The 20,756-nt window shown below is 61.1% G+C and overlaps 1 protein-coding gene across 6 annotated transcripts in view; it reads right to left on the minus strand.

Annotated features, from left to right (window-relative positions):
* Positions 1 to 20,756, minus strand: part of DNAH17 (dynein axonemal heavy chain 17) — a 34,738-nt gene that overhangs the window by 7,360 nt on the left and 6,622 nt on the right. The window contains exons 18-60 of one of the 6 annotated variants that reach the window (XM_072880731.1): positions 20,647 to 20,738; positions 20,348 to 20,474; positions 19,967 to 20,119; positions 19,355 to 19,480; positions 19,083 to 19,190; positions 18,810 to 18,941; positions 18,163 to 18,323; positions 17,924 to 18,080; positions 17,383 to 17,487; positions 16,739 to 16,896; positions 16,000 to 16,138; positions 15,277 to 15,504; positions 14,978 to 15,115; positions 14,285 to 14,417; positions 13,867 to 13,994; positions 13,601 to 13,749; positions 12,907 to 13,189; positions 12,577 to 12,750; positions 11,636 to 11,843; positions 11,385 to 11,550; positions 10,708 to 10,810; positions 10,358 to 10,505; positions 9,900 to 9,991; positions 9,556 to 9,717; positions 9,226 to 9,390; positions 8,874 to 9,065; positions 8,172 to 8,438; positions 7,499 to 7,660; positions 6,685 to 6,918; positions 6,338 to 6,502; positions 6,132 to 6,227; positions 5,822 to 6,039; positions 5,368 to 5,575; positions 4,935 to 5,050; positions 4,382 to 4,574; positions 4,030 to 4,265; positions 3,606 to 3,728; positions 2,610 to 2,814; positions 1,903 to 2,067; positions 1,608 to 1,748; positions 1,293 to 1,463; positions 980 to 1,102; positions 123 to 316 (exon numbers count right to left, since the gene is read on the minus strand). In XM_072880731.1, coding sequence (XP_072736832.1) covers positions 123 to 316; positions 980 to 1,102; positions 1,293 to 1,463; positions 1,608 to 1,748; positions 1,903 to 2,067; positions 2,610 to 2,814; positions 3,606 to 3,728; positions 4,030 to 4,265; positions 4,382 to 4,574; positions 4,935 to 5,050; positions 5,368 to 5,575; positions 5,822 to 6,039; positions 6,132 to 6,227; positions 6,338 to 6,502; positions 6,685 to 6,918; positions 7,499 to 7,660; positions 8,172 to 8,438; positions 8,874 to 9,065; positions 9,226 to 9,390; positions 9,556 to 9,717; positions 9,900 to 9,991; positions 10,358 to 10,505; positions 10,708 to 10,810; positions 11,385 to 11,550; positions 11,636 to 11,843; positions 12,577 to 12,750; positions 12,907 to 13,189; positions 13,601 to 13,749; positions 13,867 to 13,994; positions 14,285 to 14,417; positions 14,978 to 15,115; positions 15,277 to 15,504; positions 16,000 to 16,138; positions 16,739 to 16,896; positions 17,383 to 17,487; positions 17,924 to 18,080; positions 18,163 to 18,323; positions 18,810 to 18,941; positions 19,083 to 19,190; positions 19,355 to 19,480; positions 19,967 to 20,119; positions 20,348 to 20,474; positions 20,647 to 20,738 — 6,944 coding nt within the window. Of the gene's footprint in view, positions 1 to 122; positions 317 to 979; positions 1,103 to 1,292; positions 1,464 to 1,607; positions 1,749 to 1,902; positions 2,068 to 2,609; positions 2,815 to 3,605; positions 3,729 to 4,029; positions 4,266 to 4,381; positions 4,575 to 4,718; positions 4,824 to 4,934; positions 5,051 to 5,367; positions 5,576 to 5,821; positions 6,040 to 6,131; positions 6,228 to 6,337; positions 6,503 to 6,684; positions 6,919 to 7,498; positions 7,661 to 8,171; positions 8,439 to 8,873; positions 9,066 to 9,225; positions 9,391 to 9,555; positions 9,718 to 9,899; positions 9,992 to 10,112; positions 10,181 to 10,357; positions 10,506 to 10,707; positions 10,836 to 11,384; positions 11,551 to 11,635; positions 11,844 to 12,576; positions 12,751 to 12,906; positions 13,190 to 13,600; positions 13,750 to 13,866; positions 13,996 to 14,284; positions 14,456 to 14,977; positions 15,116 to 15,276; positions 15,505 to 15,999; positions 16,139 to 16,738; positions 16,897 to 17,382; positions 17,488 to 17,923; positions 18,081 to 18,162; positions 18,324 to 18,809; positions 18,942 to 19,082; positions 19,191 to 19,354; positions 19,481 to 19,966; positions 20,120 to 20,347; positions 20,475 to 20,646; positions 20,739 to 20,756 lie in introns of those variants that run through there. The other 5 variants (XM_072880732.1, XM_072880733.1, XM_072880734.1 and 2 more) reach the window with 5 other exon arrangements.

Genomic DNA, 20,756 nt, shown 5'->3' on the forward strand with positions numbered 1-20,756 from the left:
AAATAAAACCATACTGTGAGTTAGGAACAAGCGCGGTCACTGGGCGCAGCTGGCGCGGTGATGCCGCAGGGCTCTTGCCAGGAGAGCACCGTGCCGCGTGCCCCGGACGGGTGCCAGCGCACCTGATGGCGTAGGTCATCCTGTCCGGGCGCATGCACCGCAGCATGCACAGCTTCTGCAGGGCCGACTTGTTCTTCCACTCCTTGGGGAACACCTCCTTCTCTGGCACTTCGGACTCCACAAACTTTTTCCATCGCTTTGCCGAGCCCTCGATGTCGCTATCCAAGTTCTTGAACTCTTCCATTTCCGAGAGCACCTTAAGGTCCCCCAGAGAAGGGCTAAATCACTCCTGGGCTCTGCTCACCCTCGGGGACCCGCAGGCTGGGGGGGGGTCCCTGCGGAGCCGTGCACACGCAGGGACGGCGCTGTGCCGCAGCCAGGCCCCGGGGGGTCCCGCAGCCCTGCTCCACCGGCCCAGGCAGGCTGCCAGACCTGCCCTCCGCCAGGCACGGCCGTGCTGGGGGTGCCAGAGGCATCCCCGGGGTGCCAAGGATGCCCGGTGAAATGGGGATGCTGCGCGCGGGCCCGCGGGGCATCGCTCAGACACCCCTGAGCTCACGGGCGAGTAGTCGGGGACATGGGGACACGGGCAGTCCAAAATGCTGCTGAGACACAACCTCGCCAGCTGCCTCCTCCTGCCGGCGCGAGCAGCCCGTCCCTGCTTTCCCTCGGCCCCCGGGGTGAGCGGGACGTGCGGAGGTGGGACAGGCTGTCTCTGGCGCTTGGTCAGCTGAACGGCCGGGCCCACCGCCTGCCGCAGGCTGAGTGAGGACCCCGGCGGCGCTGGCATGCTGCTGTGCCACAGCCCCTGCCAGGGGCCGGGACGTGCCGGGTCTCACCAGCTGCAGGGGACGGGGGGGGCTTTGCTGGGGGCTGTGCTGGCATCGCCTCGGCACAGTGGGCGACTGCACAGACCGACCTTGATGCCACCCCAGCCCTGGGGCTGCAGGAAGTCCACGGGGGACGTGACGCCAGCCTTGGAAGGGAAGCGCAGAAGAAAGTCCAGCTCCACTGGGTTCACTTCTTTCTTGATTGCGAGGACCTGGTGAGTCGAGAGCGCGGTGTCACGACCACGCTGGCACATACGGCCTCGGCGTGAGGGGCTGTGCTCCGGGCGAGAAGCTACTGAGCATCCAGCAGCATCACAGCAGTAAGAGAACAACTTGCCCCAACCAACACGACCTCACGTACAGTATTATACAACAGAAGCCCCACACATTTGCACGCATTACCTGGAAGGCAACCTGGGCCAGGAAAATGAGTTTGTCTCTCTCAAAGAGTCCCCGCGCGGTGTACGTATAGACTGAGTAGGTGATCTCATCCGTCAGGTTGATCACCCTTTGCTTGATGTCGTCGTCGGGGGCTGTGTGCTGAATGGCTTTCTCGAAGACCCCGTTGAATGCCTGAGGAAGAGGCGGGTGGGCAGCTCAGCTCTCGGGCTCCTGGGTGTTTTGTTAGCAGCGTAAATGCTGAAACTCTGAATCTCCGCGATCCCCCAAACCCTGTCCTGCCCATACAAACCAAGTCCCTCCTGGGTCCGCGTCTACCTTGAGAGAGAACTGGTAGATGGGGTTGATCTTGTTGAGGTCGCTCAGGATGAAGTACAGCAGGGATGCTCGCTCAGCTGCTGGCCTGTAGTTTTCTCTAGCGACATTTATTTCGACTTCGGTGACTTTAGCTTCTTTCACCTTGACACACACGAAGGCGGGCGTTATCCAGCATCCCGGCATGCGCTGAAGCAGCACCCAACCTCCCGCTGAGTGCCGGGTGCCTGGTGTGGGCTGGGAGAGCTCTCCTGCTGCCCGTGGCACCGCAGCACCAGCTCCAGGGCAGCTCGCTTACCTTTTCCTCGATTTCCATGGCTGTGCACTTTGTTGTTTCCAGGTTCTCCACCAGCGCCGTGTCCCCCAGGAACTCCCCTGCAGCAGCAGACAGCCGGGCGAGCAGGGAGTCCTCCAGCTCCTTCAGCTTGATCTTGAACTCATTCTGGGTCTTTGTGAGGTTTGCCTACAACGCCAGTGCCCCGGAGAGACGCGCGTCATTCAAGAGACTGTGGCGAAACTCTGGCATCAGTCGCCATGACTTACACGGGGTGCTCGCTAGCGAACTGCATGCAGCAGGCTGGGGACCATCAGCAGTTCTGCTGGCTTTATCTTCTACTCATTATAAGTTCTGCCTTTACAAATGCAGCCCAGGCAACATACTGAGGTACCCGTCAGCTGAGCTACGGGTCTCTGAGAAACCAGCCAAGTTTTTCATGCTGTCACCGAAGCGCCAATGCAAGAGGAGGGTGGACGTGGCCCCTCCTGGGATGTGCTGTCACCCGCAGGGTGAAGTGTCGAGCGTGCCCGTGGCAGCGCCAGGCTCCGCGGGGCAACGGTGGACCCACGGCCGCCCACGCAGATGGTGGGCGCTGATCAGGACTCGCTCGTCTCAATGAGCAACAGCAAGCTCACGGAGGTGAGATCTCACTGCTCCCTGCCAGCAAAGCCACCGCAGCCCCCCCGGGCCGCCCTCCGCTACCGTCTCACCGGCAGCCGGGTTCATACCTTCAGGGTCTCCAGGTCCGGCCGCTCTTTGGCCACCACAGCAGCCAGGAGCTGGTCCTCCAGTCCATCCCGGGTCACCAAGAAGTTGATCAGGGTGCACTGAGCCTGTACCTCTGGCTTGTAGTGAGGGTTGGAATATTTGGTGTGCAGAATCAGGCGGAAGCGTGGGTGATATTCCACTTCTTTATCTCCTATCCTAATGTATCTGTTCAGTTAATTAAACAAATTAATTTCTGTACACTTGGTAGTAACTTGTGACAGACAGAAACCCTCAACCCGCCTGCTCTTCCCGGCCACTCGAGATGTATTTCTCTGGTCGAGAAAAGGTGTAGCAAGGGCAGAAGTGCCAAAAGAGCCCCGGCAGGGCAAGGGCTGGAGGAGCAGAAGGAGCTGGCGGCTGCCCTGCCTGCAGCTCTCGGGCGGCTTCTGGGCTCGTGCTGCTTGCAGGCACCATGCCACGAAACAAGGGGAGGCTGGCGCAGCTCCCTCCCCAGCAGCCCCAGAGCCCTGTCCCTGCAGTCCCGGGGGACGAGCCCTCGCCAGACCCCGGGGAACGTGGCCAGGAAGGTCGGTGGTGTCTGGGGAAGCCAGCGCTGCCTGCAGCGGGGCTGGCAGCGCCGAGTGGGGCGGGGGAGATGGGGCGAGGGATTCTCAGCAAAACCCCCATCATGGAATAGCTTCTGTGTCTGCCAAGAGAACCCTCCCAGCTTATCGCACCTTATTGCTGGTGCACCAGGGAACATGCTCTTCTTAAACCACTAAATGAACCAGACTCTGCAGACCAGAATGGCCCAAAACGTCACATCAGCTACAAGTGTCCCCACTGGGAAATACCCGGAGAAAACTAGCGGATGTGGCCAGAGGCTCTCACGTGCATGGGGAAGGATCAGGCCCCAGCTGCTGTCGTGCCAAGGGGCATAAATCGGCATTTCAGGGCAGCAGTGGTTGCTCAGAGCAGGTGAAAGCCCTCGGCACCAGAGAACAGGGTGTGCTGACCTGCCCTTCTTGGTGGTGTTCCTGCCCAGCAGGTGGTCCAGCACTGGCTCCAGCGTCTCGCCGACATCCTCGATCAGCAGCGTCTGTCCTTCGGAAACCGCCTGCTCGATGGTGTCCAGATAGCTGCGGCCGAGAGGGGAGGGAGGCACAGCGTGGGGCGAGCGCGCGCGCGCTGCGGGGAGCTCGGGCGAACGCCCTCCAGCCGCTGCGCCCTGCTGGGCCCCCCGCAGTGGTCTGCCAGCCCCGGCCCCCGCAGAGCCCATGGCGGTGTCGGGTGCCCCGTCAGCGCTGCTGCCCTCGGGTGTCCCGAGTCTGATGGGGGACGTGGGTGCCCTGGCCTGCAGAGCCCCGCGCCCCTCCGGTGGCAGGGGAAGGGGGGCTGTTCCAGCCCGAGCCCGCGGCTGCCCCGCAGCACCCAACCCACCTCCTCTGGCCCAGGCGGATGGCCCGCAGCTCCTCCCCGTATTTGTTCTTGATCCACTTGATGCCCTGGAGCTGGGCGTCCACGAGCAGGGGCCACCGCTGGGTGTTGCAGAGGATGGTGGCGTTCTCGGTGGACGTGCGGTCGCTGGGCAGCCCCTGGTTGCTCCAGGCAGCCACGTTGGCAGCGTCGGTGAGGAGGCTGAGGGGGTCCAGCCCTGGGGTGATGCGGATGGGCGCCTGCCGGGGAGGGGCCGTTGGGCGCCTGGCCGCGGAGGAGTGGGAGCCCCTCGGTGCTGGCGGGCATGGGGGGAAGGAGCCCCAGGCACCCTGGGATGGGAGCCGTGGCCGCTCACCGCCAGCCCACTGAGGAAGGGGATCCAGCGCTTCTCCAGCAGCTCGTCCCTGTACTTCTTGGTGAAGTAGCCGACATAGGACACGAAGGCGGAGACCAGCAGCACGTCTCCGCACAGCGTCTTCTCCTGCTCTCTGAGCATCTCCACCGACTCAGCCCAGCGGACGTTTTCCGATGCCAGGCCCCCGATGAGCCTGGGGGGGTGAGAGGAGACGGCGGCTGCTACGGTGCCGCTGCTCCCGGCGCTGTGCCGGGGGGGGGACACACGACATGACCGCGACGACGCGGCTGTGATGCCCCAGGGCGGCTGTCACCAAACGCTGTTGGGATTAACCTACCTCTGCTCGGGCGGTGGGCTGCCCTCACCCGGGGCACACAGCTCCGCGGCTGCATCCCCCCACCGAATTTCTGGCCCAATTCATACTCAGGATTTTTTAATTTTGGAGGGAGGGAGGGGCTCTGATGCTTCCACAACCCCTGTGTCATTGTCAGCAGGCAATGCCAGGGAGCACCAGATGGTCCCAGCACTTCTGGAGCCAGCATTTGCACGGTACCTGTTTGCCAGCGTGATGACTCTGTTGGTTGCATCGGCCTCCTGCTGACATTTGATTTTTTCAGCTGTAGCTTTCTCAAATTGTGCAGTGAGAGCGGCCAAGTTGGCATTCAGGTCCTTCAAAAGACAACACATCTACAGTTACCTTCCGCACACGCGGTGCAGCTGCAGTAAGCTGCCAGGCCAGGAGAGAGCTCCGCAGACCCGAAGGAGCTTTGCAGCAGCCCCTGTCGTGGCGGCGCAGCTCTTGCACCTGGGCTCCAGGTTATGTGGATTGTAAGAATCTTTCTCGCTCATTTTTGGCTTCCGGCCGTGACCCACAGCCGAATTGCTGGTGGCTGATGGGGGCTGTGGCGGGGGCCGGCCAAGGCAAACAGCGGCTGGCTCCGGCAGCCGGCCCTGGCCAGGGGCTGCAGGAGGGGGCACGCACTTACGGCAATTTTGTTCTTAATGCGACTGAGTTTCTCTTGTGCCTCCGCCAGCTCAGCGTTGGCCTCCTCCAGCGCCCGCCTCTTGGGCTCCACCTCGCAGAACACCTCGTAGAAGCGAACAATGTTTAGGCACCAGGAGCACAGACCTGCCGCAGCTGTTGACTTCGACATTATGAACTCCGGATCAAAACTGGGGTCCAACTGGTAGGGCCTGGAATGGGAAAACACGCCGCGCTATGCCGCCGTGCCACGGTTGCCGGTGGCCCCGTCCTGCTCCTGCCAGGTCTCGGGCTGCCGATGGGCGGCAGGGTGGGAGAGCAGAGCAAACGCCTGGACCCCACTCCTGCCCCTTGAACCCCGCTGTGCTCACTGGGTGAGGGTCTCTCCGGGACGCCCTGCCCAGGGCAGCCCTGCAGCAGGGGGCTGGGAAGGGGGCAGGAACCGGCCATGGACTCACTGAAACGCCTTGAGACAAGCCTCGGGGATGTGCTCCTTGTCAAAGTTCTTTAAGGCGTCAAGGAAAGTGTCTACTTTTCCCATCATCACTTTGGCTGCCTTCCAGCTCTTATCCTTCGGGATCTTGCCCCTGGGGGCCGTCAGGACCATCACAGCTGCCATCACGTTCACCACCGCTTGGGGTGGGGACCCGAAGGACTTCAGCTCCGTCAGGTTGTTCTGGGGAGGGACCGTGGGGCCGCTGAGCATCGCTGCGGCACAAGGATGCCAGCACCAGCCGGGGACCCGCTTCCCACCGAGGGGTTGCCCACCTTGTTGAGCGTATTGAGGGCCTCCTGGGCAGCTACAAGCGCCGGCTCCGCTTTCGCCAGGTCGGTCTCACAGGCTTGCTGCTTCTCGGCCACGTTCTGGAGAGGCAAGAGGACGGGATGGGGTGAGCGGCCGGGGCCGACAGAGCTCGTGCTGCCCGTCCCGTGTTGGATCCCGGCACGGTGGGCACCAGCTCAGCGCCACGCACCGTGTTGATGGCCTGGACCTTCAGCTCCTCCTCATCAGCAAAGGCTTTCTCCCTGCTGACCTTCTCCGTCTCAGTGCCCACCATGTGGATCAGTTTATCTGTGTCCTCGTTCTTCTGCTTCAGCTCTGCCTTCTGGACCGCCAGCTTGGCTTTCAGGTCGTCCACCTTGACGGGGGGGAGAAACAGAGAGGGTTGGAGGGCTGGTCCTGCTGAGCCCTGCCCGGCCTCGCAGCGGTGGCTCGGTACGGCTCAGGGACCTCGCGGCCACCGTGCCCGTCCTGCGGGGATGTGCCTCCTCTCGCCCCCCACGCTGGACCCGCAGCGGGCACGATGCTGTGGGCGGGCACCTGTGACGCTGTGCTCTGCAGCTTTGTCAGCCCCTTCTCCAGCCTCTCGATCTTGGCGGTGAGCTCGCTCCTTTTTTTTGACAGCAGGTTTTTGTAGAGCTTTATCTGCTCTAGGAAGGTCTTTGGCGTGGTGTAATTATAGCGTCTCTCCATGGCCAGGTAGGTCTTGGACATCTCCTTAACGCTCATGTGGACATAGGACATGAACTGGCTGATGGAGACCTTGACCTCGGCCTGCACCAGGAGCACAGACAGTGAGCCGCTGCGCCGTGCGGACGTGGTGCCAATGCTGGGGTACAACCGAGCCTTCCCGCAGCGTTGGTTCCACATCCAGCCGCAGAGGCCGGGAGGGAAAGCGCCGCTTTTCGTTAAACAGCGCAACGCGTGGCTGGGAAATGTAAGTGAGCACGGCACTAGCGATGCTGCTTCTTAAGCCCCGCTCTGGTTTTCCTGGCTCTAAGCCCCCACGTTAACCTGAGCTGCACTGCGGAAAAGCTGCTGTTTCCGGGCTGTTATTTGTGGCGGTGTTTTAAGGACAAATGGGAAACAAGGAAAGGTTCGTCCCCACCTGCATGGCGTGGGGCTGCAGGCTCTGACCCCGGCACCGGCTGCGAGCTTACCCCAGACCCATCCCCAGCTCGCTGCCCCAGCACCCCCGGCTCATGCCAGACCCCATCCCCGGGCATGTTGCAACAAGGAGAGCAGCAGAGGTGCAGGTCATTCCCCAGCGCAGCCTGGTTTCCCCAGCCCCCCGGGACAGAGGGCTGTGCACCGGCACGGCCCCGGCGTGCACCAGCCCGGGGTTCCAGCTCACCTCGATGTTCCCTGTTTCCTCCAGGAACCGGCTGCTGACGGACACGAGCGCGTCCTCTGGCCACTCGTGGAACCAGTCGATGGCCATACGGTTGACCACGGCGGGGAACCTTCTCGCCCGCACCCGCAGGGTTGAGCCCACGGGGGAGAAGCAGAGGATGACCTGGGGCAGAGCACCGCGGGTGAGCGGGGTGTCCCCGCTGCCGGGGGCCGAGCTCGCATGCGGGGCGGCAGGAGCATCGCTGCGGGCTCCGCATCGCTGCAAACTCTTCTGCTGGAGATCAGGACTTGGCCTCCCACCCATTAACTCCCCTTCCCCATACATGGGAAATGGTCTGCGATCGTGCACCCTGTGCCTCTCAGCGGGGCTGGGGCCGGCACCGGACCCCCTTTGGTGGCTGCGGCCAGCGGCCGAGCATGGTGCCCACACCGGTGTCCCTGTGAGCGCCCAGCACAGCCCGTGGGGGCTGCTCACCCCCCTCTGCCCCACGGGAGGTAAACACGTGGGGGTGAAGCTGTGCCCCTGGGGCTGGGGGTGCACCACTGGCTAGGGAGCCTTTGAAAACATCTCTCACCCCAACCCATCACCGTGTAATGAAACCACGGTTTTCTGTGTCCTGTCTGCAAACAGGTTTTGGATTAGGCAAGTCAGGAGCTCCAGAGCGAACACCCACCTTTAACTGACGTCTGACTTTTTCTATAAATAATTTCCAGCAGTTTTCCCTTGTATCCTGCAATCCAAGGAGCTTCACTTGGGGCCTCATGGCACTGGTAATGTTTTCCAGGTCATCATCCTGAAAGAGCCCTGGCACCTCCCCAGACACCAAGAAGTCATTGATTAGGACCAGGAACGATTCTTCGGCGACCTGGGAGTCCGTCATCAGGAACACGGTGGGGATGTTCTTCACGGCTGCCTTGATGTACTGGGAGGCGAGGTCCAGCTGGGGCAGGAGAGAGAAACCGTCACCCCCCTCTTTTCAAACCCCCGAGCTGTTCTCCAAAGGGACTGGTTGGGTGCAGGCCGGTGCCCCTGGGCTGCCCTGGGAAGCCAGGAGGGTGCCTTGGGGAAGGCGCTGGGTGCCAGCTGCTCCGCTCGGGGACGCGGCCGGGGCTGCCTGCACCGCACCTCCCTCATGGGCCCGTCCCTGGCTGGGGAAACGCTGCAGCCCCTCGGGGCAGGACTCACGGGTGTTCAGAAAGCACCTCTGAGCAGATCGCACGGGGTACGGACGCAGTGACGAGAGCAGAGCGGAGCCCCCCGTGCCCGCCCCGGGCCCCGGAGCCACCCTGGGGCTTGGCACCGCTCCGCGTCTGCAGGATCCGTCCTGCAAGCAGGCGGTGCTGCCCCAGGGGGCCGGGAGGAAAGCTGCTCTCACCTTCAGGTCTGGGATGCCGTAGCCTTTCTTCGGCGTAATCTGAAACACGTTCAGATTGCTGATGTAGGCTGCTAGCCGCGCCAGACTCTGCTTCCCACTGCCTCCTACCCCCACCAGCAGCGCGTTGCCCCAGGGAGACTCTAAGATCCGACTAATTCTGCAAATATGAGACACTGCATCTTCAAAGAGCACCTGAAGAAAACAGGAGGGGAAGGTTTGATATTCTGAATCACAGCAGGAAAAGCAGCGAACGCCCCATAGCGTACAAACCCGAGTGAGAGCGATGCTGCAGCCGCGTCTCTGTGGTGCAAGCGCTGCCTCGGCACGGAGCTGCCCGCAGCAGGGCACTCACCAGGCTCATCGCCGCGTTCACCTCGTTGTAGTTGTCCAAGGCTTCTCCCAGCAGCTTGTTCAGAGCCGGCCAGCTCGGCACCGGCAGGTACTTGGGCTCCCTCATGCCCTGGACGAAGTGGTAGTAGACGTTGGGCTTGGCGAACACCAGGTCTTCACCGAGCTCCTGGGAGAGGCGAGGCCAGACGTGGGGCTCAGCCGTGGGGCTCAGCCGTGGGGCTCCGGGGGGGTACCTCTGCCCCTGCCACTGCCGAGCCCGTGCTGGGGAGCTCAGCCTGGCAGTGCGGCCCCGCCAGGGCGGGGCACGCCCTCATTTTCCAGCACAGCTTACATCAAAGTACTTTCTGCAGGTGTCCGCCAGCATCTTCCCGAAGCCTTTTTGATCCCTTTCATCAACGAGCTTGTCTCCATACACCCTCTCGGCTTCGTGGAGCCAGAGACGCACCAAGTCCACGGGACTTTTCAGGCATTCGGGGGTGGAGAACAGCAGGCCCTGACAAACACAGGAATCCCTCAGACCCCAGGGGTTTATTTTACTGCTGCTCAGAGCCGAGTTTAAAGGTTGGCTCTGGGGAGAGCTCATGGTGCTTTTCGAGAACGCGGTGCACTGCAAGGATGCATGATGAAGGAGAGAAAGGAACGAGGATGTTTTAGAGGAAACAGCCCTCCCACTACCTGGAATATGTTGGAGAGGTCGCGGAGGTTGAAGAGGTAGTGGAACTTGATGGCTGTCGGCAAGAAGGTGGAGGCGACCTTCTGGTGGAGAGCTGTTGGCAGGAAAGAGGGGGTGAGCGGGCGGGCAGGCCCCCAGAGACCACTGCAGCCTCCGGTGCGATCCCTGAGCCCGGCTCGCTCTCCCCTCCGTGACCTTCGGCAGGTAGGACAAACCTGGGGGTTTAGGTGGACCATTTCTAGGGACGCGACGCTGCATTTTGAACATGCATAGGAGACAAGGAGGAGCGAAGGTTTCATTTGCATGGTGCCATAACGCAGAGGTGCTGCGTGGGGCTCCTGGGGTGCTGGCCGGCTGCGGTGTGGTTGGGTTTCCCGGTGCTGGTGGGTGCGGGGGCGTTCCCTGGGGCCAACGCTGGCGCGCGCCGCCCTCCCACCCCCCCGGCGCGGCAGGGGCTCACCCAGCGCTGCTGCGACCAGCTGGGGCTGCAGCTTCTGGACGGCGGGCGGCATCCTCTGCAGGGCCAGGTGCTGCGCCAGGATGGTGCTGTACATGGTGCGCAGAGCCTCCTGGCCGGGAAAGCTGACGGCGAAGACGCAGAAGTGGCGCTGCAGAAAGGAGCAAAAATTCAGGCGGGAGCTTTGCCTCAGGGGCTGATGCGGGCGGCCGGCACCGCGAGGTCCCCCACCACGTCCCAACCCTGTCCCAGCCCGTCCCGCTCCGTCCCACACCAGCCCACCCGCTCTGGGCTCCGGTCCCGGGAGAGCGAACCCGCTGGGGCACAGCCCCGGCCCCACAGGCCCTGCGTACCTGCAGCCTGGGGTCGATGGTGAAGGACCCGGCGGTCGGGTTCATGCAGGCCACGTACTGACAGTTGTGAACGTCCTTCTGGGTCAGTTTGGTCCTGTCGTACCTGCGCGGGGACCAGCGCCGTGACGCTTCCCCCGGGGATGGGTTCCTCCGGTCGGGCCGTGCCCCGCCGACCCAGGGGGACACGGGAGCGGGGATCCCCGTTCCCCCGGTGCTTGGCGCAGCCCGGCACCACTCTTGGCGATGCCGCGGGGGGCCCTTCCCGTGCCCCGCAGCCAGACCTGGCCCCAGACCTCCCCACGGCAGACGGCACTTGTCACCTCTCCCTCCCTTCCCAAGCGAGCCCCCCCGCCTGCGCCACATGCTGCGCTGCCAGGCATGGGGGTCCCTCGCCGGGCCTTCCCCGCCGGCGCTGGCAGTGGGGCTGTTTGCCTTGGACGGGGTTTGGAGTTGCCAGCAGAGAGTTTTCCCATGCCTCTGCCAAAGCCTCCCCAGCAGCTCTGGGAATGGGCGGGCTGGGGGGACAGGCGGCTTGGCTCTGCCGGCAGCGCGGCGCAGGAGGCAGCACGGGCAGGGCACGGCTCCACCGGGATGGGAGAGGCCCCAGTGCGGCGCGGGTTTGCTGGGCAGAGGGTCACCGAGCCCCCCGCAGTGGGGGCCGCCGGCTGGGCACCTACCAGTGCCCGCGGTCCACGTGCTGCCGGATGAGCGTGTGCGGTGCCACGGTGCCGTACTTGTCCACCTCCGGCATGTTCATGTCATCGATGAAGTAGATAAGCCTCCTGGTCCCGGGCGGGCCATAGCTCCTCCCCGATTTCTTCTCCAGGGGCTTCTCAAGGACGGCTGCAGCGAGAGGAGCGGGTGGGCGGTGGGGCAGTGCCGGGGGGCCGCGCAGCGCGGGCCGGCTGCCAGCCTCGGCCGGCCTTACCCTGCAGCATGGCCGAGGTGGTGTAGAAGTTGAAGGGCACAGACTGCACGAGGTATTCATCTGCGCTGAGCACTTTGAGCTTGTCCCACATCAGGACCGATTTTCCCGTCCCCGCGTTCCCCACCAGCATCACCGGCCTCTGCTTTTCCATCAGCAGGTCCATGAAGTAGCGCACGCGAATGGTCTCCGTCGTGTGCACCACGGAGGCCTGGGGAAACGGCGCCGTCAATCCCCAGAGCTCGCCTCTCGCTGCTGGAGTCGACGTTGGCAGGCAGAGGTGGGATCTTCCCTTAGAGCAGCGGCAGCGTGCAGGCAGCCTCGCCTGGTGGTCCTGGCAGAGCCAGCTGGTCTAATGGAAGATGCTCTCTCTCCGTACAAACCTGGTCCCTCTCTAAAGCAAAAGGTCTCAGGTGCTTGGTTATTCTAAAGACTTTCTGACCAAAAATAGGAGCCGTCAGAAAAATGAGTTATTAAAACAGAACAACACAGCGCAGTTCCTGAAACTGTCCCCAGTGTCTTTGCTCAGCCGACGCACGGGCCCAGTTCAGCCGCGGCAGCTCTCCCTTTCCCTGACATCTCGGACACAAGCCCCCTCCCTCAGGACAGCATTTCAAAAGACGTGAAAATAAAGTTTTAAAGTACACTTTTGCATTCAGGCGATACTTATAATTATTTCATGAGAATCTACAAAGCCATGGCTTAATCTGAAATTTAAAAAGTGGAGTTGCAAATCGCAGCTCTCGCTGAGGTTTCCGCGGGGTAAAGCAGAACCACAGAAAGCCACGGGGTTTGCCGGGGTTTGCCTGTGCGGCGGCGTGGCAGCGCCAGCCCGAATCCCTGCGCCGCTCCAGGCGCGGGGCCTTGCCCAGCGTTGCTCAGGGGAAGACCATGGAGTAAGAAACAGATAAAACACGTAAACACAAAGAGCTCGTGGGAAATACCTGTAAAGGGACTTCAGGATCGAGTTCGAATTTTGGCACTTTTTCAGTCCAGAGCATGAATTTCTTCGTTTCCGGATCAATGTAATAGTCAAAAATTGTTCCCTGAGAAGGAAACTTGACGGTTCTAAACTCGTTCACCCACCACTTGCTGAACTCCAGGCGGTAATCCACGAGCTGGGAGGAACCAAACAGAGGAAAACTCAGAAACCGGCCAATGTTGTTGCTTTAGTATTTTCGGCAGGGATGCAGCCGAGGGACGAAGCTGGGCAGGAGGCTCTGGCAAGCAGGCGGGTGCGGGCAGGCGTCGGGCGGTTGGACCCACAGCCGTACCTGGTCCTGGAACATGGCCCCCCCGAAGGCCCAGGCACAGGCAAAGACGAAGTAGAGCTCATAGAGCTCCCGGGGCGAGTCCGGCGGGGCGGTCTGCGGCGTCAGGAGGCACTCCAGCAGGTACAGCACTGTCTGTATCACCGTGATCTCGGGGACAGGTGTGACCTTCTTGAATCCAGACTTGAGCTTCTCTAGGCACACCGGCAGGTACTTGTCAAAGAGGATCATCAAATTGGCCTTCTCGGACTGCACCGTCCTCCTCTCGATCCAGCTGGTCACAACGCTGTGGGAGGGACGGGCAGGGCTGCAGGGGAGCGTGTGGGGGGCCAGTGCCCATCCCATCCCATCCCATCCCATCCCATCCTGTCCCATCCTATCCCGTCCCATCCTGTCCCATCCCATCCCATCCCATCTCATCCCATCCCATGCCATCTCATCCCACCCCGTCCCATCCCATCCCGTCCCATCCTATCCCGTCCCGTCCTGTCCCATCCCGTCCTGTCCCATCCCATCCCATCTCATCCCATCCCATCCCATCCCATCCCATCCCATCCCATCCCATCCCATCCCATCCTACCCCGTCCCATCCCATCCCGTCCCGTCCCATCCTGTCCCATCTTGTCTTGTCCCATCCCAATCACATCCCACCCCGTTCCATCCCATCCCACCCCATCCATCTCCCCCCCAGGCTCACGGGTTCCAGCCCAGGTCTGTGGGGTTGATGTAGAGGATTCCCGCCCGGGACACGGTCGCCGGCGTGGCGGTCCGCAGGTGGCTGATCTCGAAGAGGAGCCGCATGGTGGGGTTGAGGGGGATGCGCTCGTTGCTGGCCAAGGTGAGAACCTGGGGGAAGCAGCCTGTCATGGGGCGATGCCCTGATCTTGGGGCCCAGGCACGAACACAAGCTGATCAGCCCGAGTTAATGAGCGAGCAAAGCTCCTGGGGTGTGACAGCACCGACCTTGTTGTCATCCATGACCGTGTTCAGGGACTCAATCCACATGGGGTCAATATCTCCATCGAGGATGATCCACTTGGGCCCCTTATGTGTGATGTTGGCCAGGTCACGCATCGCTGAAGAAAGCAGACCTGCCCCATAGAGAGACATGTGGGTTGGTCCTTTTCATGCATGGCATGTTTGCTGGGGGCACACGTGGGACTGGGTGCTTCCCTGAAACACATTCCTCCTCCCTCGTACTCCGGTAAAAAGCCACCAAAGACCTATGGTGAAAGGTCTTCCCCCTCCATCACCACATCACATGTGTCTACAGAGACACATTTTATGAAGGTATTTGCCTATGGGCCAGCCGCTGCTGAAGGACGGTTTGGGCCAGTTCCCACCTGGGGTAAGTGACCGCTCACAAGCATTGGTGTCTCACCGTCCTTCCACTCTCGTGTGGACGGATGAATAACCCCGAACAGCTCATTGCAGGTCACGGCCTTTGGGTCGAGGTCCACAGTGACCGGCTTCCGCTTCATGCTTTGGTATGTCTTGTTGAGCGACCTCAGCACCTGCGGAGAGGGGAACCGTGCGGCCGCAGCCGCTGCTCCTGTGATGGTGTCTGCAGCCTTCGGCAGCCCTTGCCTGCAGCGGGGGGCACAGAGCCTTGCTCCCACCCGCCGCAGAGCACCCAGGCTCGGACAGCCGCTGGGAAGGCTCCGGACCTCCCTCTGCGGAGCCGGCTCCTGGCCGGGGTGTTGTGGGAGCCCAGAGCCCATCCTGCCGGCACCGCAGCACGCAGGGCATGGCGAGAGCGTGCCCCTGCCTGCTCCCTGCCTCATCCCCGCTCTGCTCTCGGGTGTCCGGGGCAGCCCCTGAGCTCTGCATCCCAAACCTGCTCAGCTCCATGGGCTGAGCCCGGCACACATGGTGCTGGAGGGCCCGGCGTGGCCGTGGACGCTGGCCGTGCTGCCATCCCCTACCCAGACGCTGCTGCTGGTGCAGCCGGGGTTCTGTGCAGCCGGCCGAGGCTGGCAGCAACACCCTCGCCGAGAGGACAGGGGAGGCCATGGGATGTGCTTGGCCGGGGGCAGGAAGAGACCCGTGTCCTCGGGGATGGTTTGGCCGCTACCTGGGACTTGCCGCAGCCGGCGTTGCCGACGACAAAGACGGAGTGTCTCACTTGCAGCAGCTCCTCCAGCTGCACCACCTTCAGCACAAAGCTCTCCTCCGCCTGCAGCTTCAGCTCCAGCACGGACTGCCTAATGATCTGGGAGGGAGAGCGGGCGCTGACCACGGGCAGCCGTCACGGCCTTGGCAAGACCCCAGAGACGAGCCGGCTGCCCCCAGAAGTGCCGAATGGACCTTCAGCCTCTGGACACCGTCAGGGCTGGGATGTCTCCGGCACCGGTGCCGCGCCTGGGCTTGCACCTTCTCAAAGTTGATGTCCCTCTTCCTGGGGACGTCCAGGGCTGGGAAGAGGTCTCCAATCAGCCCCATGAAGACGGGCAAGTCGTCTGTCACGATCTTGGGGATGTTGAAGTCTCGTAAAGCTCTCATCAGAACTTGGTCCTCAGCACGGCCAGGGTCCCCTCTCTTCAAGGAGCCAGCTACCACCAGCACAGACTTGATAGCCCGCAGACCCCAGTCATAGTGGTCCTGCCAACCGGCAGCGAAGTATTACAATTCCGCTTTGGTGAGGGAGAACTGCTTTAAGCAAGACTGCAGAGGAACACCCTGCCCAGTGCCCCACACCCGGGTTATCCACGCAGTGCCCAGCAGACTGGACTGAAACTGAGCTTATTTACAAGACAAACCCCAGTCAGTCACGAGGTGAACGGCAGTCTGGCTTGCTTCCTGGAAGCACATTTTTATTGTAAATCACTTCTGCTGGGATGAATAATATCTGGATGCTCTCATCTTAAATGGCTGTATTCTATTCTATTCTATTTTTGGACTTCTTGATTTCTTCCAGAAGGCAGAAATATGGCATATGATGCACCAGCGTGGAAGTGGAATTTGTCCAGCCATAGACCTGAACTATGCAGAACGTCAGCCAGCACATTACTACCAGCAACCCTACTACAATCTGTCAGGCCTGAAATTCAAATGGACTCTTTCATCTTAAAGAACCTTGCAATATTGTTAAATTACCTGTTTAGATAGTAGCTCTTTGCAGAGTGTGTACAAAGTAATGAACTTTCTTGCTAGAATCTTAGCATCAATAAAACCTTCTGCAACAAGCATGATTTCACAGATCAGTTCAAAATCGGGGACCACCATGGCGCAGGGTCTGGAGAAGAGGAGCGGCAGGTTAGCAGGGCTGCGCACGGACGTCCACACGCCCCTCGTCCTCCCACAGCCAGCAAGAATTTGCACCCAAGTTTCCAATATAAATCGTTCCCTGCTGCTGGTAGCATCAGAGACGCGGGCAGTAATTTACGCCGGCTGGAGTCTCTGGAGGTCTCCTGTCCGGCCTCCTGCTCCAAGCAGGGCTCAGGTCACCCTGGGCCTTCTCTAGGCACAGTGTGAGTTCCTCCAAGGGCAGAGATCCGACAGCATCCCTGGGCCACCCTTTCTGGTCTTGACCATCTTTTTTTCTTATTCTCAGTCGGATTTTTAGCTGAAGGTGGCAATTAGACACCCCGACCATCCTCTTCTGCAGGCTGAGCAGCCCAGCTCTCCCAGCCTCTGACCTGAGCAGGGGCTTTGTGCAGGGCTGTCCTGGGGTGCCAAGGTCTCCCTGGCACAAGGGCTGCCAGTACACACAAATATCCTTGTTTGCACTAGCAAAGGCTTAGCTCACGTTATGGATGTAGCAGGTGAGTGTTACCACAGAGGTAAATGGTGTAACGACTCCCAGTTACGCACTGACCCGTCTGCCTACAGGTACCTGAACAGAGCTTTTAAGTTTTCAGGCAGTTCTGTCCGTCCTGCGTAGCCAGGGTTCATGGTAATGAACAGCCCAACCGACGGGATCAGAGCGATCGTCTCTCCAAGGAAATGGAATGTTTTCTTCTTGGCGCGAATTGCATCTTGAACACATTTCACCTGGCAGGCGAGTGGAGCGTCAGTGCCGGCAGCCCCTGTGCCCCTGGTTCACCCTCACCGACTGCCTGCGGAAAACAAGCCTGGAGGCTCAGTCGTGCCATTGGCAACGCTAGAAATAATATTGACGGCTTGCCGAAGGCACGGCAGCGTAGCAATCCCCGGGCTCAGGAGACCTGGCCTTAAATCAGCTTCTTCCCAGGCACCGCGACGCCCCGTCCCCGGGCGATGGCAGAGCCGGCGGGGGGGTGGCAGGTCACTGGGCTGGGACACGGCTGGGCTGCGTGATCCTAACCATGCCCAAAGCCTCCGTACTGCTGCGCTTCCCCTCCATTTGCCTCCCAGCATGACACAGTGGAAATAACAGCAGCAAACCGTCCCTTTGAAAGTCAGGTTTAACTAAGACAACATTCAGTACGCGAACTGGAAACGCTGAGAGGCTCACCCGGTCCCTGTGGCGTGCCACGCTGCTGCTGGTTTTGTACATACCTGCATGGCGATCACGGACAAAACCTCCACTGAAATGCGATTGAATTCGTCGAAACAGCCCCAGGTGCCGGTCTGAGCAAGCCCCTTGTAGATGTTGCCGCAGGACTGGAGAGAAAGCACCGGAGATGGGCTTCAGACACCGAACTCTTACATGGAGGCTGCAACGCGGGGTTTGTTAAGGAAGCTCAAGTGTGGGGAGCTGCTCGTGCTTTTATGGTTTGTGCTCTTCCCTAGGGAGATGCCCTGCAGCGTTGCAGCCCCCCAGGCTCCCACGGGCTTCCAGGGACACGACCTGGCTGGAGCCGTGGTGGGAGTGAGTGGGTGGGACGGCACAAGGAGCTGCTGCCGGACCCACGTGTTTCTCGCCGGCTGCCGAGCCAGGGAGAGGAGAGCAGCTTCAGGGCACTGGTGATGGACGCTGCAGCTGGACACGGGGGGTGCACGCTGCAGTGCTGCCTCCCGAAAGAGGGTCCCCCCTTGTCTTGGCGGACAACCCATGGCTCTCGCCTCGGTGCCGCTGTCCCGCTGCCCTGCGCCCTACCTTGTAATCCATCTGCTCGGAGCAGTTGAAGACGTAGACCATCATGCCCACCGCCCGGCCCAGGTCCTTGGTGGTCTCCGTCTTCCCGGTGCCCGCGGGGCCAGCGGGGGCCCCCCCCATGAAGAGGTGGAGGGACTGCGTCAGGGTGATGTAGCACCTGCAGAGGGAGGACGGGCAGGGCTGAGCGGTGCCGGCAGCGTGGCGCGGGCGGCGGGAGGCACGGGGAGCCGAGCCCCTACCGATCCGTCAGGGGGGTGATGACCAGCCGGGGGGTGTTCCCCAGGTACTCGTAGGAGTACCGGAGCTGAGCGTCGCAGATGTTGGCGTAGCAGTGCCTCCTCCCTTCGTCCCAGCGGTGCCGGAGCTGGGACTGCCAGGTGAACGCCTGGGCGCTCTCCACCTGCGGAGCAGCCGGCTGCGGAGGGCAGGCAGGCACCGGCGCTGCCCGCCCTGCCCCGCCAGCACAGCGAGCTCCCAAACACGTGTTGGGGCCGTTTGTCACCTCCGTACACGAGGAGAGCATGCAAACGGGTCCCAGAGCAATGCTGGGGTGGGGGAGGACCGTCCCGCCATGTGGCCCAGCCCACCCCACGCCCGCCGACTGCGGTGCACAGCCCCGCGCCGAGGCTCCCGGCTCCCACCAAGCGCGGCAGGAACCAGCAAAACTGGTCCTCGATCTGGCTTCGCACGAAACCCAGCCCAGTCTTGTCCGAGCCCGGCCGTGCTGTCACCTCCCCGGCTCCCGTGCACCCCTAACACCCCACGTGTGGTTTCCTCATGCACTCAGGATACTTTGAAAATATTGGAAAGTAATAAAATAACAGGAAATCTTTGCTCAGAAGTGCCAAGAAACAAAGCAGTAAAAATATCCTCTTGTAACGAATACCTTCGCAAGGATCATTTTGGCCACAACATCCCTGGCGTGGACATCAATGGTACAGATTGTCATGATCTTCATCCTGTCTCCTGCAGTTAGGTTTCCAATGAGCAGTGAAATCAGGGCATTTAGCTGAGTAACCTGAGGAAGGAAAGAAATGAAGAACAGAAAAATGGCATCGCACTTTGCCCATCTCCCAGTGACCCCCCGGACCGGACCTTGCCCCTTCCAAGCAGAGAGGGGCTGCAGGACAGCCTCCGGTCAGGTCCGAGGAATGCCAACCTGTTTTCTGTTGTAATCCCTCATTGCATTCTCATAGCCTTCCTCCAGCCTTGAAAAGGCAATGCCGACTTCTGTAGTCCACCAGATCTGGGTGCACGTCAGAGCAACCTGCAGCAAACCGCAGCGACAAAATGTGGCCATAAAGGGAAAATACGCCGTCCCCGCGACGGCTCGGGGCAGGCGCCTGCACCTCCCCAGTTCTGTGCTTGCTCCTCCTCTCGGACCGCGGCTCACGGAGCCGCCAGCCACCAGCCCCACGCAGCAGCTCCCACCTGTGCCGGGTAGTCGAACACCCACTGCTCCCGTGGCTTCTCCTCGTAGGCCACCACCGCCTCGGGGATCAGGCGCCGCAGCGTGGAGCGCATGCTCGCCAGCACTCGGTTCAGCCAAACCTCGACCTAGAGGGTCACATCCAGCAGACCCTGAGAGAGCGGTTCCCAGCCCGCGTCGGGTCTGCCCGCGCGACCCGGCGGCAGCGTGCAAGCGGCTCCCTGCTGCTCTGCGCGGCAAGCTTCTCCCTGCGCGTTGCAGCAAGCTGCATGAAAGACGCTGGCACGCAGCCCTGCAGGGCACTTCCCCTGGCAGGTTATGGGGCATGGTCTGCGGGTGAACAGCAGCGAGGGGAAAAACACACTGTGACCACCTGAGGGGCTGCAAGGCTGGAGTGGGTTTGTATGTCTGATGCTGCTGCAGCCGTGCAGCAAAGTGTTCTGCACCTGTAATGCAGATCCCGTTTCTGGGGGGTTTTTTGGCTGAAAGGCTTCACAATTGCATTTTAAAACTGCTGCCAGGCTGTTAGTGCACCACAAGCAAAAGGCTCGTCCCCGTCCTGAACCTGCCCACCTCTGCCCCCGCAAGCGGAGGCTCCACGGAGCTCGGCTGACCTGGCCAGACAAGTCACAGTCTGCGTCGAGGGGCACGTACTCCTCGTCCCTGCTGAACATCCCCAGGCCAACCTTCAGGGGCTTTTTGTCCGGACTCATCTTGAACTTCAGTTTAGCCAGACTGTCGAACAGCTTTGGCAGATGACGGGACACCTGAGCACAGAGGCATGGCAGAGGGTCAGGGACCCCCGGTCCCACGCAGAGGTGTAATTGCCGCTTGGATTAACTCCCGCACGTCTCTCAGGGCGCTGCATCCCTGAGAAGGGGGGTACTAGGGATGGTGTTCTGCCCGTTAGGATGAAAAATATTTTGAAACTGCTATAACAAGTTAGCAGGCAAGAGACACAGGACTTGCCTCCATGCTTTACACCCAACCCATACCTCAACTGGCTCATTCCCATTAGATAAAATATCAAGCAGGTCTGCAGAGGAAATAAAGTAGAATCTGGGAAAAGCCAGTCTTTTGGTCTCGAGGTATTCGGCCAAAGCCTTCTCACAGAGCACCAATCTAACAGAAAACAAGGAAGAAAAAATGCGGTTAAACCCTCCACATATTAATTTTTACTCTTTGCAAAGTCATTGCCGTGTCGAGGAAGACGCCACTTGGGAGAAATCAAACTCTTCCTTTGGCCCTAGACCAGCCTCTCCATAACGCTTCACCGGGACGGCTCAAACCTCACCTTCTCTGCAACGCTTCCAGCTTGTCATAGAGACCGGGCTTGTTTGTAGCTTCAATCACATTGGGAGTTTTCACCGCATCGGCCATTAATTCCTGCAAGAGGAAAAATGC

This window comes from Ciconia boyciana, chromosome 16 (genome assembly GCF_034638445.1).
Source record: "Ciconia boyciana chromosome 16, ASM3463844v1, whole genome shotgun sequence".
Lineage (NCBI taxonomy): Eukaryota > Metazoa > Chordata > Aves > Ciconiiformes > Ciconiidae > Ciconia > Ciconia boyciana.